The 18,402-nt window shown below is 41.0% G+C and overlaps 1 protein-coding gene across 1 annotated transcript in view; it reads left to right on the top strand.

The window, feature by feature from the left end:
- Positions 1-18,402, top strand: part of slc35f1 (solute carrier family 35 member F1) — a 296,969-nt gene that overhangs the window by 251,753 nt on the left and 26,814 nt on the right. The window contains exon 6 of the mRNA XM_048597131.1: positions 11,402-11,454. Within this exon, the coding sequence (XP_048453088.1) occupies positions 11,402-11,454 (53 nt within the window). The remainder of the gene's footprint in view (positions 1-11,401; positions 11,455-18,402) is intronic.

Raw genomic sequence — 18,402 nt, forward strand, 5'->3', positions numbered from 1 at the left:
ATTCAACTTGGAACTCTGTTTCAGAAGGCAGGATCACTGAATATTTTTAAGGTAGAGGTGGATAGATTTTTGTTAGGCAAGGGAATCACAGGTTGTCAGGGTTAGATGGCCATATGGAGTTCAAAACGCAAACAGACTAGCCTTGATTTTGTTAAATGGTGAGCAGACTCGAGGGGCTGAGTGGCCTACATTTGCTCCAAATTTTTGTATTCATATGTTTTTGCGATAGTACAAACAATATTCAAGTCATCATCATTGTATTTTCTATTAGTGCCTTTGCTTAGCCCACTGCTTTTATTCAGTACTAACCCAATGGCTGAGAAAATGTTGCTGACTTCCAGTGAGGGTGACTGCACTCTGACCTCAATAAGATCCAGACCTTGTGAGCTCCACCTTTTTATGTGTTGCAGCATTCTAGAATAGCTGGGTAACAAGCAACAGCAACCACATTGAAGGAGGATGGTAGTTTTATCCAACGTGGAGCCATTGCCACTTCAATGAGATGGAATCCCAACAGTCCTTGTGATATGTTGAAGTAAAAATTACTGGACTGTGTGAGACTGCAAACTTCTTTAAACACAACAACGGTGGTACCGTGGCAAGAGAGTCAAAGGTTATTGGGATAGATGAGAATATGAAATTTTGATGGCATCACACTGGGCTTGCATGGCAACTGACAGAGATTTCAAGGTCGTAGTCTGAATTTCCATTGCCACACTCAAACATTGTGTAGCTTCTGTTAATGCAGTATTGGTTGTCAAATGCTGAATCACAACAGGGTCTTCAAGTGCAGCAATGAAGTTGGCCACCACTTCAAAATCCTGTGTGAAGCTCTATGCTGTATTGAAATAGGGCCTCTTCATGTTTCTGGACGTGCTAAGAAACTCTTTGGTATGCCTGCCAATTCAGATGCATTTCTATGTAGCATAGTGAAGCATAGAGAAAGACTGAAGAATTACTTATGTGAAAGTTATGTGCTTCAGGTTACCTTTATGTTGATTATATACCATCAGTGTCAAAAACACACTACTGCTCCCACTGACAGTACAATATTACATCAAGTGAACTACTCGCCCTGGTTTATGGAACTTAACTTCTGGTATAGCCTGAAAGCAGAAGTTCTGGACAGTGATTTGTTTTAATTGAGGCCTCCAACAGTTCGATATCTACGTGGTCAGTTAACGAAGAGACTAGCATTTTAAAGGCCTCCTTTTGAACATGGTTTCCTTGTCCTAGTGGAAATATAAAAGTACCTTACAAAATCAGACACCACCACCGTCACAGACTTCATAAGCAAATGTGTGGAGGACTGTGTACCAAAGAAATGAATCCGAGTGTTCCCCAACCGTAAACCTTGGATACTCCAGGAAATCCATTCCCTACTGAAGACCAGACGTGCAGCATTCAAGTCGGGTGATCCTGTCCAATACAGAAACTCCAGTTAGGACCTCTGCAAAGCCATCAGGGAGGCCAAGAGGCGGTACCAGACCAAGTTAGAGGCCCAGACCTATCAAACAGACTCCCGCCGTCAATGCAAGCCCTAAGCAACGTTATGGGATATAAGATGAAGCAGTGTAAGATAACGGACAATGACACATTCCTCCCTGACACGCTCAATGCTTTCTATGCTTGATTTAAGCAGAATACCACTGGCGTGGCAATGCCAGCCCCAACAGCCCCGGAGACACCTGTTCTCTCTGTCAGCGCATCAGATGTCAGTTCAGTCTTCCTGGGAGTCAGCCCAAGGAAAGCAACGGGCCCGGACAGCGTTGAGCACTCAAATCCTGTGCAGACCAACTGGCGGAGGTATACACCGAAATCTTCAACCTCTCCCTCCTACAAGCTGAAGTCCTCACCTGCTTCAAGAAGACCACCATCATCCCCATACCTAAGAAAACACATGCAACGTGCCTGAATAACTACCGCCCAGTGGCTCTGACCTCAACAATCATGAAGTGCTTCGAGAGGCTGGTCATGGCCCATACCAGCTCCAGTCTCCCAACCTACCTCAATCCCCTACAGTTTGTCTACCAACATAACAGGTCTACAGAGGATGCCGTATCCCTAGCCCTGGACTCATCTCTGGAACATATTGACAACAAAGACACCTTTGTCAGACACCTGCTCATTGACTACAACACTGCCTTCAACACCATTGTACCCTCCAGAATGATCTCAAAACTGCGTGATCTTGGTCTCAGCTTTGCCCTCTGCAATTGGATCCTCAGCTTTCTGATCCATAGGCCTCAAACAGCAAGAATAGGTAACTGCACGTCCTCCACAATAACACTCAACACAGGAGGCCTCCAAGGATGGGTCCTCAGCCCCCTACTGTACTCCCTGTACTGATACAACTGTGTTGCCAAATTCCGAACAAACACCATCCACAAGTTTGCTGATGACACCACCGTAGTGAGATGGGTATCTAACAATGATGAGTCAAAATACAGAAGGGAGATAGAGGGTTTAGTGAAGTGGTGCAATGAAAACAATCTGTCTCTCAACGTTGGCAAAACTAAAGAACTTCAGAAAGAAAGGAGGAGAACGTGCCCCATCTACATCAATGGAACTGAGGTTGAGAGAGTGAAGAGCGTCAAGTTCCTCAGAGTGACGATAACCGACAACCTGTCCTGGACTTCCCATAAAAATGTGACAGTCAAGAAGGCACAACAACGCCTCTTCTTCCTCAGCAGCTCATGAAATTTGGCATGTCCATAATGTCCCTCACCAATTTCTACAGATGCACCATTGAAAGCATACTGTCCGGGTGCATAACGGCCTGCTATGGCAACTGCTCTGCCCAGGGCCATAAGAAAATATAGAAGGTGTGGAGCTGGATGAACACAGCAGGCCAAGCAGCATCATAGGAGCAGGAAGGCTGACATTTCGGGCCCAGACCCTTCATCATGAACACCTTGTTATCTCAGATTCTCCAGCATCTGCAGTTCCTACTATCTCAGAAAATATAGAAGGTTGTGTGCACAGGCAGGCCATCACGAAAGCCAACCTTCCATTCATGGACTCTATTTACACAGCTCGCTGCTGCAGAAAGGTAGCTATCATCATCAAAGACCCATCACACCATGGTAATGATCTCCTACAACCTCTTCTGTCAGGGATAAGATACAAAATCCTGAACAGACGATCAGGCAGGTTCAGGAACATCTTCTTTCTGACCGTTATCAGACTATTGAATGGACTCTAGTCTCAAATAATATAAGCTGCAATGTAACCTGTATGCCTCTAAGTCTTTTTGATCTGTACGTCCTTTGCTTGCTGTGATCTGACTGTACCGTTTGTAAACAAAACTTTTCACTGTATTTCAATGCACATGACAGTAAAATCAATGTCAATCCTAATCCTTTTCCAGAACCTGTAAACATATAATACTTTTATCCTGCAGTAAATTCAATTGTAGGCGACAATTTTGAGTCTGTTCTGATAGAAATATGAAGTGATTTGTACCAAGTCAAGCCCCTCACACTTTTCCTTTGGGAAAATGATTAAAGACAAGTAAAATAAATGTTCCATCCAGACTAAATTGCTTCTGCGACTCCACATAACTTTAAATAGCTGAGGAAGTATTTTCACGAGACAGATGGAATGATTAAAACCTTTTTCTGGAGATAACTGGAATTAATGTTTTAAGATTGACAGTCCACAGGTTTTCAGAGAAGGTTGGCCTTTCCAATTTTAGGCTATACAAGTTAGTGAATCAACTGAGCCTTGCTAGCTTATCACTTCTCTGAAAAAGTGTACTGATAGCTAAGCTTTTTTTTACACTTTCAGTCAGAGGATGTGGGTGTCACTAGCTGAGCCAGCATTTATTGCCCATCCCTAATTGCCCTTAAGAAGGGGTGGTGAGCTTCATTTAACTTCTTCCCCATCTGTTGTATCAGCTTACTTACCCTCAGTGACTGGTGTATGAAGAAACCCAGGTTTCATTGCACATTTCCCTCTCTCAATTTAAAGCCATTCAGATAATAAGATGCCTCCCTGATTTTGCTACCAAAATGGACAACGTCACATTTGTCCACATTATTCTGCATCTGCCATGCATTTGCCCACTCATTCAGGCTGGCCGAATCACACTGAAGCATCTCTGCATCCTCCTCATAGCTCACTGTCCCAACCAGCTTTGTGTCATCTGCAAACATGGAGATATTACATTTAGTTCCCTCATCTAAAACATTAACATATGTTGTGAAAGGCTGGGGTCCAAGCAGAGATCCCTGCGGTACCCCAGTAGTCATTGCCCAACACTGGAAAAAGGCCCGTTTATTCCTACTCATTGTTTGCTGTCTGTCAACCAGTTTTTTTTTATCCATCTTAATACACTAGCCCCAGTCTTATGTGATTTGATTTTACCTGCCTGTCTCTTATGTGGGACTTTGTTGCAAGGCTTTTGAAAGTCCAAGTAAACCACATCCACTTGCTCCCACTCATCAGCTTTTAATCAGCAAGTTTTTAATATAATCCCATTCGTGGTTTTAACGTGCTTTATTTCAGATCTTGTCTTAGGAAAGGTTTATTCCCAAGAATATTGAACTAAGCCTGTGGTATCATGAGATTGACATAAAATCATGATCATGGAACTGATCACATGACTCTTGACACCAGCAAGAGAGGAGACACCAGTCTGGATTGAGTATGTGAAGAGAGAGGGTCTTCAACACTAGACTAGAGAGCTGTATTTGATAACCTACCGTGTAAAGATGTAAATGAAGAAGTGTCGCAGTATATAAGATGTTGAGGAGCCTTATACATAGAGATAAGGAGCAAGCAACCTCAGGAGCTGTATGTCTAGCCACCCACAGCCAGAAGTAGGTATCTCAATGAGCAGCAAGCAGTATTGGCTTAAAGCAGAGCCCTTTACACAGATGCTGCTAAGTTTGATTAAAGGTTTCCATTTTGAATTCAAAATTGTGCAACTTCTGACCTTTGGTCATTTGCTGCCCTTCCCCTTCTGTCTCATTCTTCTGCAGATTCTGAAAGATTTGCTGTTAAATGTGCCTCTAGCCTTCAAATCAGTTCTCTCCCTGGCTCTGTGATGTTGATTGAGCTGGGATTTAACAGCTCCTTCCTATCTTGATTTCATGTAAAATAATTCATATAAATAATTTTATTGGGAGGCAGCATTAATCCTGTTGTCATAAATAAAATGAAACATTTCAATTATACTAAAGCTATTTAATACAGTATATTGGTCTTGGAGGTTCCTGCGATAAAGCTCTCAGCCATCAGTTGGCACTTGCCTATAGTGGCATGATTGATAGCTGAATCCCACCAAATGAGTATTTATAGGCACAGATGAGTTCATTCATCCATCATTCCTTCAACTGGTCCTTGAGCTAAATAACAGTTGGGATGTTGGCCTTTAATAAGAAGTTCATGTATGCAGTTCACCAATTATTCTTTTCAACTTTTTCATCTTCTTTGCTACTCCCCTGGAAGATATTGATAGAAAGGCTCCAGAGATTGAATCATTTTGACTTGAATTGAACTTTTGTAATAATGAATGACGTAATGTAGATCTGTATTGCATTTTGTTCCATATGTGAGACAGGACAACAGTATCAATTGTAAATATATAACCCAATTAATGCCTGTGTACGAATGCAGAATTAAACATTCTAAAAGCTGATCTTCGAAAATCCAATTAGTTTCTGTTCTATGTGTTGTTCTTCAGCACAGGCAGTGTTGTGTGTGTGGGTGGGGAAGTTGCATTGAAAGCTGATTATGGTACATTATATTCTGGTACTGATTATACTGTGCTTTGTGTCCAAAGCTAACTGTTAAGCAAAAAGGATTACTTTTGCTTTAGTTTAGATCAAAATGCTAAGTTTATTTAAAAAAAAAGAAACAACTAAAAGTTATAACTTAGGCCATATTAAAATAATCAGCTATAGTTTGAAGTCTACATCAAAGTGGTTGCACGTACTGGGTACATAAATGTCAAGGTTTTGGATTTTATCAGCCATCATGCCCAGAGCAGAATGAGGCCTTGTTAATGTTATTGGCTGTACCTGAAAACGTGTCCCACAAAAAAAACCTATGTATACACCTTTGCAGATTTCTATATCCTCTTCACAATTTATGTTCCTAGCTATCTTTATGTCTTCAGAAAATTTAGTAACCGTATGTTTGGTTCCTTCATCCAAGTTATAAATTGTAGACAGTTGGTACACCAGCACTGATCCCTGGTATCGGGTCCACTTGTTACAGCTTGCCAACTTGAAAATTGTCCATTTATTTCTATTCTCTGTGTCATGTTCGCTAACCAATCCTCTATCCGTGCTATTATGTTACCGCCCTCAATATAAGTGCTTATTTTGTATTGTAACCTTTCTTGTGTCAAATTGTCAAATGCCTTCTGGAAATCTTAAGTATACTGCATCAAGAAGTTACCTTTTATGCACCTTATTTGTAACTTCCTTAAAAGAAAACTCAAGTAACATGATTTCCCTTTTACAAAGCCATGTTGACTTTGCTTTGTTGCCGTTGGATTTTCTAAGTGCCCCATTAATCCTCCTTAATAAAAATATCCAGTATTTTCCCTATGACAGATGTTGCTGCAAGTGGCCTTTAGTCTCCTGCTTTCTGTCTCTCTGGAGGAGTCACATTTATTATTTTCTAATCTGATGAGACTTTCCAAAATCTAAGGTATTTTGGAGAGCTAAAACCAATACATCAACTATTTCAGCAGCAATTTCTAAACCCTAGATTATGTCTACCAATATCTGGGAACGTTTCAGCTTTTATTCTAATTTTTCCTTTATTACCCTGTGCCTGGTGAATGTAATGCTTCCTCTCCTGATTTTATCTGCTATTTGTCTCCATTATTCCCAGTATTTAGTATGTCCAGATATAGACAAGTATATTGTAATCCGATGTAAATAGCAAAAATACATACACAGTTTTTCCCATTATTTGTGTCATTGCAGTCCAGAAACTAAAAGAGTATTGGATACTCCTGGCATCCAGCCTTGCTATGCCCTTTAAGCAAAGTTAAATTATGAATCACTCATTTTGTTAAAGGCCCTATATTGTTTCCAGCTGCCCCAGACGTTGACAGCTGGATTTTGTGCTGCTGGGTATCTGCCCTGTTGACCTCTGCTCAGGCAGTCTCTCAGCGCGGGGTGGCGGGTTTGTTTTATTATACAAATTGACTTTAAGTAAAATATTTTTGCTAGAAAGTGCATGAAAATGACAAAGTATGGCTGACATTATCTGAAAGTGGACAGAAATTCACAATGGCGTTTTTCAATGACAGTGAAGGAATATATTTCCAAGTCAGAATGGTGAGTGACTTGGAGGGGAACTTGGAGATGGTGGTGTTCCCATATATCTGCTGCCCTTGTCCTTCTACATGGAAGTGGTTGTGGGTTTGGAAGGTGCTGTCTGAGGATCTTTGGTGAATTTCTGCAGTGCGTCTTGTAGATAGTACACACTGCTGCTACTGAGTGTCGGTGGTAGGGGGAGTGAATGCTTGTGGATGCAGTGCCAATTCAGTGGGCTGCTTTGTCCTGGATGGTGTTAAGCTTCTTGAGTGTTGTTGGGGCTGCACTCATGTAGGCAAGTGGGGAGTATTCCATCACACTCTCGACTTGCGCCTTGTAAATGGTGGACAGGCTTTGAGGAGTCAGGAGCTGAGTTACTTGCCGCGGTATTCCTAGCTTCTGGCCTGCTCTTGTAGCCACTCTGTTAATGTGGTGAGTCCAGCTGAGTTTCCGGTCAATGGTAACCCCCAGGATGTTGATAGTGGGGAATTCAGTGATGGTAACACCATTGAATGTCAAGGGGCAGTGGTTAGATTGTCTCTTATTGGTGATGGTCATAGCCTGGCATTTGTGTGGCGCGAATGTCACTTGCCACTTGTCAGCCCAAGCCTGGATATTGTCCAGATCTTGTTGCATGTGAACATGGACTGCTTCAGTATCTGAGGAGTCACGTATGGTGCTGAACATTGTACAGTCATCAGTAAACATCCCCACCTCTGACCTTATGATGGAGGGAAGGTCGTTGATGAAGCAGCTGAAGATGGTTGGGCCGAGGACACTACCCTGAGGAACTCCTGCAGAAATGTCCTGGAGCTGAGATGATTGACCTTCCTATGTGTCAGCTATGACTCCAACCACCGGAGAGTTTGCCCCCTGATACCCATTGATTCCAGCTTTGCTTGGGCTCCTTGATGCCACACTGGATCGAATGCAGCCTTGATATCAAGGGCTGTCACTCTCACCTCACCTCAGGAATTCAGCTCTTTTGTCCATGTTTGAACCAAGGCTGTAATGCGGTCAGGAGCTGAGTGGCCCTGGCAGAACCCAAACTGGGTGTCACTGAGCAGGTTATTTCTGAGCAGGTGCTGCTTGATAGCACTGTTGCTGACACTTGCCATCACTTTACTGATGATTGAGAGTAGACTGATAGGGCGGTAATTGCCTGGGTTGGATTTGTCCTGCTTTTTATGTACAGGACATGCCTGGGCAATTTTCCACATTGTCGGGTAGGTACCAGTGTTGTAACTGTACTGGAACAGCTTGGCTCGGGGAGTGGCAAGTTCTGGAGCACAAGTCTTCAGTACTATTGCTGTAATGTGGTCAGGGCCGAAGCCTTTGTAGTATCCAGTGTCTCCAACCGTTTCTTGATATCATGTGGAGTGAATCAAATTGGCTGAAGACTGGTATCTGTAATGCTGGGGACCACTGGAGGAGGCTGATATGGATCATCCGCTCGGCACTTCTGGCTGAAAATCCCTGCGAATGCTTCAGCCTTATCTTTTGCACCGATGTGCTGGGCTCTTCCATCATTGAGGATGGGGATATTTGTGGAGCCTCCTCCTCCAGGGAGTTGTTTAATTGTCCACCACCATTCACAACTGGATGTGGCAGGACTGCAGAGCTGAGATCTGATCCTAAGTGACTAAGTGAGTTGCCCTTGCAGAGATATGACACATTCACAGTGGAAACTATTCTACGATTCTAATTTATATTTCCTCTTGGTTACTTCCTACCTTCCAGCCTGCCCGCCTTATTAGGGATTCTTCACTTTGATTGGTGGAAGAGCCTTGCTGCTATTTGAACTGTGCAAAATGCCATAGATTCCCAGTAGAGGGCGATAGAATTCACATTAACACCAGATGACTTGGGGTCTCCACACAAGCCCATTGAAAGTTTTTGGGATACTGTGTGTGAGGTGAATAGCTATTCCTTTGTTCCACTTCGTAAAATCCACACCATCATTTTCTAATGAAGCACAGGGAAACTTCACCTGGAATTTCTGTGTGGAATCTCCAGCAGCAAATCAACAGAACTTCTCGTGAAATAGTATAACTTCCTTATGTAAAATGAATGTCTTGAGATGTCCTGTTCAAAATAAGTCTAGGAGAAATCTATGGAAGCTCAGGTCCTTTGTTATTTTAATCATTTGTGCATTGAAATATTGTTTAATCCTTTTTCTAGTATTATTTGTGTTTTGGAATTTGTGGAGAGATGGCTCATCCCTTCGAATTTGAGATGTGTTAATGCCCATTGCTTTTATGTTGTTTCTTTCATTCCTGCATTTCTGCAGGTGCTCATGTAGAGTGACCAGCAGCAGGCCATATAGTGACATATATTACATTGTATGTAATATGGGGAATACTAATGATCCTTTCATGATCATGGAGGACAGCAGGGAATACAATATTAGTCAAAAGCTGAATTCAACATTGCATTAAGCAGCAATGGAATTAAGAAGGAAAGATAAAGTTAAATTTTCAGTAGAAGAGAAGTAGCTTAATTGTACTGTAAATGCAACTTATCATAAATATAACTTATCAACTTCACTCACACTTAATGTACCAGGCCTAAATGTCTCCGCCATATTGAATGAGAAAATAAATGCCACAACTTCCATGCTTTTTCAATGCCAAGTCTGTCAAAGTGGTTATAGCAGTCTTTAAAGAACAGGATAACTCGAGCTACAATTTCTGGATTTCCATCTTTAATACATATTCTGGAAGTTGCTGAATTATTTACTCAAAATAAGTGAGTAAGTTAAGACATTATTCTCAATGCAAACTCTGCACTATATATTCCAACAATTGTGAGTAACAACAAACAGTTACTAGAAATATATGACCAATTATTTGTTTCAGATCTAGTTTTAATTGCACATTTTCTTGGAGCTCAACTAAACATTTTTGGATGACCTTCAATTTCCAGAGATGAACTTATAGAAAATTAAACTTTGTGAAGTAACCAACTGTTTATTGATATTAGAATGAAACTGAAATAACCGTATGCGTCCTGGGATTGGATGACAATTTTCAATTTACTTCCTGTGATTTCAATTTTTAAATGAATTTCACAACACAGCAACCTACCTCAGCTTTTTTGAGAACAGAATTTCGTTGCTGTCATTTCTGAAGCATAATTTTTGTGCTCTACGATGTAAGCATGAAGTTACCATTCCCTGAAGAAATTTATTTGCTGTAAATTTATCACAAAATGACTTGCAATCCACACAGTTACTACTCATTGTACCTTATACAGTATACATTGCCTGGGATTCTATCTGGCCATTTGGAGTCAAACCCACTGGTGAGAAACCCCCATCAGTTCTATGGAGAAAGGTCTATGGGATCAAAGACCTTCAAGACACTTGAGTGTTCACTGTCAGACTTTCTCTGTGATTGAGGTTCCTGATAGCAGAAGTCCATTCCTACAATTCCTTAAATTGGGTGGCAGCTCCTCATGCCATCTGTGCTAGCAGATGAGGTGGTGCTGGTGGCAATGCACTCACAGGATGTCCAGGGTCATAATGGACCAATGGTGAGTGAAGATGGGGGAGGGGTGCAGGAATTGCGAGCAGGATTTCGGTGGCATGGGTCAGGGCTGGCATTCAGCCATCACTCCTCTGCCAATGTCAGGCCCCTCGATTGGGTAAGAGATAGGCTGGTGTCAATGATCCTGCATCCTACTTTCCACCGTCCTACTTAATCACTAATGGATTTGCTGCTGCCAGGAGACTGACATGGGCACTTTCCAACAAATAAGTGGGCCAAGCTGCCATGTGCCTGCTATTACAGGCTGCATTGAATTCAGCCCAATATAACAAATTTACTTAAGAGAAATGATGATTAAATGTGTTTAATGGGATTATGTTACATTCCTAATTCATTCTGAAGCAATTTTTACTCCTGAATGTATTAACAACAGTGGCATTTTATATTTGTTAAATGATAAATAACATATCAATTGCTGCTTAATTACCAAAAGTTCTGATTTTCAATGACCTGACTAGATAGTGAAGTATTGTTGCATTTATATTTCTGATTTACTTTTCCAAGGATTGCACCAATTTTCTTTTTGAGTGAAGTGGAAAAATATGAATCATTTTAACTTTATTTTTATTACAGGGCTATAATGGAACATAAGGAACTGTTAAAGGTACCATGGGATTGGCAGATAGGTGAGAATTTATCTTTCATATCTGTTATCCGGAAGTAGTAATTCATTTAGTTTTGATGGTTAAGGTTGCAAACATGATGAGTGAATAATGCAAAACGATTTCAGGGTTGTAGGATGTGATTAGGATTGTATAATTGTAGTCCTTCTACTGTCCTGTTGCATTCCTGTCAAGTCAGTGATTAATGTACATATTCGGTGAATTGGTACCTGCATTTTCCTTTCCTCTTGGATTCCTTGCAGCCAATGATTCACCACTTGCTGATCCTGACTTTATACTGACCTCTAAAATTTGCGCAGTGCCACCATCTGAGCTCGTGACTCTGGGAGTGTCAAATCAATTGATTGTGATACTTCATCGGTAATGCAGTGATGCTGACTTTCTCCAGCAGCTGCCATGACGTGCATAGCTGAAAACAATAAATCAGAAGAGGTATGTTGGGCTAAGGAAAAGGAGGTTGGGTAGAATCAAGAGGGCCATGACCACATTACCAAACAGCAGATTCAGGGTGAGGTGGGAGTTCAGAAGGGACATAATGCAGTAACGTGTCATCATTCCAAATATTCTCTGTGACAGCATCTTTCATAGCTGGATTTATTATTCAGAGAATCATTTCCTCCATAGAATTCCAGAGATGCAGGTATTCTCATCCACCACTCCTTCTGTTGTGCCAAGTGAAAGGGAGGAGCAGCAGCAGTTGTGTTATATGGTATCTGAGTGATTATGGCTCCCATATCTGACAGTCTGTGAAGGCAGTGAGAGGTAGGTGTGGCGTGAGTATCATTGAAAGGTGAGTGAGGTATCAGAATATGAGGCTGGATTGCTGCTGAATGAGTTTTGAGGCTGTAGTACAATGAGCAATGGGAGGGGTTGGTGATATTTTGGGTGTGAGGTACCCTTTGAGGGTGCACTCATTGACCTTGACCACCGATGTGACGTTATTGAACTTTTACCAGCATTACCACCACATCCACAGGGCACATTGATCTCCCTGACCATATACTTCCATTCCCTGTGAAGGTGTTTCTTTGTTTGGTTTTTGACAGAAATATCGGCCCAGATTTTTCCCATGAGAGAGAGTCATCACTCTCCGTTTTAAAGAAGGGAATGATGGTGGATATATTTCATTCATAGGCAGCTCACAGAGACAGCTGGCTATTTAACTAATTTGCTGCTCTTGCTGCGGTAGGATTTTGACTGTGAAATTCAAAGTATGCAGATTAGACCTGGTAAGAGCAGATCTAAACTTTCTGGATTTATTTGGAAAGCCAGGGTATCCCTTTGCAGTAGTAAGGTATCCTTTTGGATTTGAACCTGGGATACCCTAAGAAGTCAGGTACCCTTTGGAATTGTCAAAACTGGCATAAATATGTGCACAAATTGCATGCACTCAATCCCACCATGTCAACTGGAACTCTCAACAGACTTGTAAAGATCAGCTGTCTAAAATTTCAGGAGGAGCAGTGAATCTGCCAAGGCATCTAATAGACTTGCCCTTAAAATAGGAGCTTTTTTAAAAAAAAGTTCTCTAGTTCACTTGGTTGATATATACTTGAGGGTTTGTATTACAAAGTTACTGCTGCATTACTGATTTCACGACCATTCATTATCTCATAGGGAGCCTGCAAGTTTGCAATTTGATTGACAGCTACAACTGGTTATTTTGTTGATGTGGGACCATGAAATCTAATACTCCTAGTAACAGGGTATTGTTATGCAGTTGAAATAAATGTGTACTGTCATGAGTCAGTATTTGGTTGAAGGAATGTAAATGTATCAAATAGTCCTATGAATTAGAATGTCTTTTTCAGTATAGTTGAGTCTGCAATAGAAGTCTGTTTATCTCATCAATGCATGGGTCATGCATCCTGCCCACGGTGGGTATTGGATGTATTGAAATGGTAAGTGTAAGGGCAGAAGGTGATGCACAGTGGATATGGATTGGCATTATTTGACACTAAATTAGCAAAGGCTCTGTAAAGTGAGTAGTTAGTTATAGGTTGACATGGACAAAGTGAGGAACTATGAGGTGAATGGGGGAATGAGGTGACACAGGTTAGCATAGATGCTGCAAGAGAAATGTGTGATGGTGAGGGAATGGATGAGGGCTAGAGGGACGCTTATGCTTAATTTTTTTTTATTTTTGCACAATAGACACAGCATTGGATCTCCAAGGTAGGTGTTCCTGTCAGTTTGCCAATGCAACCAGTAGCTGCCTCTGTTCTTCTGTAATCATTTCCACTTTCGTGTGGATTGCATCCCTAGATCAGAAAATTCACGGCAGCTGTGTTTAGAGGCAGGGTTCACAGGGTCAGGAATTCTTACAATGCTGTGCACTTGACCAGGGAACAAAAATCTGAATTTCCTGAAGAAGGGTCTAGGCCTGAAACGTCAGCCTTCCTGTTCCTCTGATGCCGCTTGGCCTGCTGTGTTCATCCAGCTCTACACCTTGTTATAACAAAAACCTGGCCTTGGCCTCTGTCTCTCTCTCTTTTCACCTCCACAACTAAGACCTGCATTCTTGAATGTAGAAGAGCTGTATCCGAACTGGTGCTCCATGTATTTTGTTTCTAACTGCAGATAGTTGCACATGCTGGCAGTCCGCAGCGGTGGCTTTTCACTCAGTGCAGCTTTCCTTTAAAAAAGATGGACTGCCTTTAAGATCTAGAGCCATGATGCAACGTGTGCAGCCCTGTGGCCATGATCATGGGTCACCCATGGCTGAAGATACAATCAATTAAATAAAGAAGCCTGGATACCTACTTTAATGTGACCAAGTGTGAACAGGTTCCAATCCCCAAGACTAAAAATAGGTCAATGAGAAAAGACTTTGTGTCGTATGGTTTTACCTTGATGGCAAATTCTTTGTTCTGCATTTGTCCATCATTTGACAAGTCTGTGGGGTGTGATTGTCTCAAATTTCAAATTAACTAAAAATAATGAAATCATAATCAGAAATCTAAATAGTGACTGCATGTTCTTCATTTTGGAAAAAAAAATGTTCCTTTGAATGAGAAAAGAAAGCAATTACATTTAACTTAATTTTTTTATGGCCATGCTGGTTCTTCCACCTGATGACTTTTATACATCTCTGCACTGATTTGAAACTGAATCTTATGCAGGGAATGGGGTCATCGATGGAATTTCTTCTCTCATAAAGGGTGGTGAATCTGCTTTACTGCAGAGGGCTGTCGATGCTGGGTGTACTGTGATAGACAGATTTTTAATCAGTAGGGAATCAAGGGTTATGGGGAAAAGGCCAGAAAGTGGAGTTGAGGATTACCAGATCAGCAGTGATTTCATTGAATGGCCTACCTCTGCCCCTATGACCTGTGTTTTTATGTTCAGTCGTTTTGGGGTAGGCTTCCTTTGCTGAATGCTAGTCTACCGTGAAACACTGGCCTCCAATGCCAGTATCAGGTGGGATCTGACCAATGCTTTGTATAGCTTTACCAAGACTTCCTTATTTATATATTTCATTCCCTTTGAAATAAAGGCTAACATTCCATTTACCTTTCTATCATGCGTTGAACATGTATGCTAGCTGTTTGTGATTTATACATGAAAACGCCCAAATCCCTCTTGGTGCAGCCTTCTACAGTTATCACCACTCAAATGTTATTTAGTTCCTCTATTCTTCCTGTCAAAATGCATAACCTTATTTTATACTCTATCTGTCAAGTTTTTGTCCACTCAATTTGTCTATACCCACTTTAACCTCGTTGTGTCATCCTCACCACTTGCACCTCCCCCCCCCACCCCCCAACCCCAGCCAAATATTCTTGTGTCATCTGCAAACCTGGCTACAGTACATTCACTTCCCTTCTCCAAGTTATTAACATATGTTATAATTGTCATCCCAGCACTGATCTCTGTGACACTGCACTAGTTACAGGTTGCTTTCTTGAAAATGCCTCCCTCATACCAATTCTTGATCTTCTATTAGTTAGCCCATCTTCTATCCATGCTAATATCCTTTCACCAACACTCTTATCTTATTAAGTAGCTGAATATGTGGTGCCTTATCAAGCAGAGATAGCAAGAACTGCAGATGCTGGAGTCACAGATAACACAGTATGGAGCTGGAGGAATACAGCAGGCCAGGAGGCATCAGAAGAGCAGGAAAGTTGACGTTTTGGGTCAGGACCCTTCTTCAGAAATGGGGAGGGGGAAGGGAGCTGGGGAAAGTAGGTGAGATGGTGATAGGTGAGTGCAGGTAGGGAATGGTGGACCTCACTGACCAATCCCCACCACTCCCTACCTGCACTGACCTACCACCATCCCACCTACCTTCTCCAGCTCCAACCCTCCTCTCTCTATTTGTTTCTGAGCTCCCTTCCCCCTCCCCAATTCTGAAGAAGGGTCCTGATCTGAAATGTCAACTTTCCTGCTCCTCTGATGCTGCCTGGCCTGCTGTGTTCCTCCAGCTGCACACTGTGTTATCTGTACCTTATCAAACATCTTCTGGAAATCCAAATACATTGGTTTGCTTGATTTGCCTTTATTATGCTTGGTACCTCCTTAAAGAAACCTAATTTGCTTATCAAGAATGATTTTCTCTTCATGAAGCCGTGGTGACTCTGTTTCTACATGCTCTGGCATCACATGCTAATAGATGCTAGTATTTTGCCAATAATAGTTTAAATAAACTGGCCTTTAGCTAACTGTTTTATTTTTGTCTCCTTGCCTTTTTGAATAAAGATGTTACATTTTCAGTTTTCCAATCCTCTGTAACTTTTCCAGAATCTGATGATTCTTGGAGGATTACTACCAGTGCACCCACTATTGCTGTAGCTTCTTGCTTAACATGCTAGAATGCATCCCAGCAGGTCCAGAAGACTTATTAGTCTTTAGCCCCATTAGTTTCACGTGCACTTTTTCTCCAGTGATAGTTATTGTATTAATTTTCTCTCTGTCATTTACTCCTTGATTATTGAGTGTTTTTCTAATGCTATTCGTATTCTCTACCATGAAGACTGATGCAAGTATTTGTTCAACTCCTCAGCCATTTCCAGGTTCCCCATTGTTAATTTCACCTGCCTCATTCTGAATGGGGCCTATGCTCACTTTGGTGTCTCTCTTTTTGTGTATTTAAACAAACTCTTGCTGTCAGTCTTGATATTACTTAATATATGTACCCTCAAAGTTTATTTTCTCCCTTTTTGCTGGCTATTCTTGTTTTGTTAAAAACTTTCAAAATCCTCTGGCTTACCACCAATCTTTACTCCATTGTTATTTTATCTTTTCATTTGACGCTGTCTTTAACTTGCTACGGTAACCATGGCTTCTTATCCCCTTACTAGAATCCTTTTTTCTCAGTGGAATATGTAACTGGACTGAGCTGAGCATGTTGATTATAATAGATGAGAAAATAGGCCTGGTATTCCAAATTCACTTCAGTGTAACTGTTGAGTTTTGGAGAAGATGCATTTTTCAAACTATTAACATGATGAAAATAGGAATTTTTTTGGCACCTCATAATCCACTAAGCCTTAAAATTGATGAATTGCTCTTTAATAATGTAAGAGTTTCATTACTATCTAAAGTTTTTTTTTAAAAGAAATTACATATTATTTTAACTTATATCCAAATCAAATTAGTTGATGCTATTAGTGTGATAACTTGGTGGTGTTAATGCATGCCAGTGATTGAATATGTGAAGTAATCAGTGGTGCTAATGCATGCCAGTGATTGAATATGTGAAGTAATTTTATGAAATGTTACTGAAGCTTAGAAAAACTGACTTCATCTTCCCTATTCTAATTTTTCATAGCAAAATAACGTATCACTGATGTGCTATGAAGGCAGTGAGTAATATAAACAAAATAAGACCGTGATTTAGGTTTTAGTAATGAAATGGATTGTGTTAGATTGCCACATCATCAAGGTGACATGATAAGTAATGGAAACTAATTCTTGGTGACTGTCTTTCTAAAATCAGTGTTTTGATAAATTCTAGCAGTCAAATTGATATTATGCTTCAGTGTGACACCACAATTATCATGTTGTATAATAACATATGAGCTTCTTCGCCTTTCCTGAACATTGACAGAAGTCTGGTGTGTCCAGATACTTATGAGATGATGGATGAAACTGAGGCCATCACAATGTGTTGATTCAGTGCATAAAGCATTAATACCTGGTGCTACAGAGTGGCAGTAAATGGAATTTTATCTACAGTCGCTCACATGCCATATTTTTAATCTCACCAATGTTGTCAGAAGCAAACACCAAATTTCAGTGGTTCTTTATAAGGAAAGGTGAGAAACACAGAAAGTAAGTCACTGTAGACAGATTGCAACACATCCAGGTTAACAATTCAAGAGTTGAACTGGCAAATATTTGTGACCAGATTATCTGTGTGCCTGCCAATCCCTCATGGAAACACTACATAAAGCTGATGGAGGGCTGTATGCAAGAAAACACAAAAACAGGGGAACAAAATCTATTCATAAGATTCCTGCATATCATTCCCAATGCAAAGAAATTAGAGTTTCAATTTATTGATCATTTAAAATAAACATAACAGTTTCTTAGGGCTGTGTCCAGAACTCCAAAAACAGCTGAAATTTCTGTCAAGCAATATCGGCTCATGCAATATGGAAGTGTATTTGGCAGCTGTCTTACAGAGGTGTTAGGTCATTCAATATGTTATACTTTATTGACTGCTTTGAAAAGTTAGCCAGTGGCTGAGCAGAATATGTGCAAGGTATGCATATGCCTCAGGAGACTTCAGACACACTCATAGATTGCTGCAGGGAAACTGAGGCTCAGGGCCAGATTTCAGAAAAGCCTCAAGTCTTCAGTTTTTACCACACAATGCAATCATTTCAGATCCAGAATCAGGTCTGAGGTTATTTCTTCCTCTACCTGGCAACTAGAAGGACATCCATGAGGTCATGTATCCAGATTTCTTTTTTCAGTGCTGAAGATAATTAGAATTTATCATGT

The sequence above is a fragment of the Rhincodon typus genome, chromosome 5 (genome assembly GCF_021869965.1).
Source record: "Rhincodon typus isolate 14 chromosome 5, sRhiTyp1.1, whole genome shotgun sequence".
NCBI lineage: Eukaryota > Metazoa > Chordata > Chondrichthyes > Orectolobiformes > Rhincodontidae > Rhincodon > Rhincodon typus.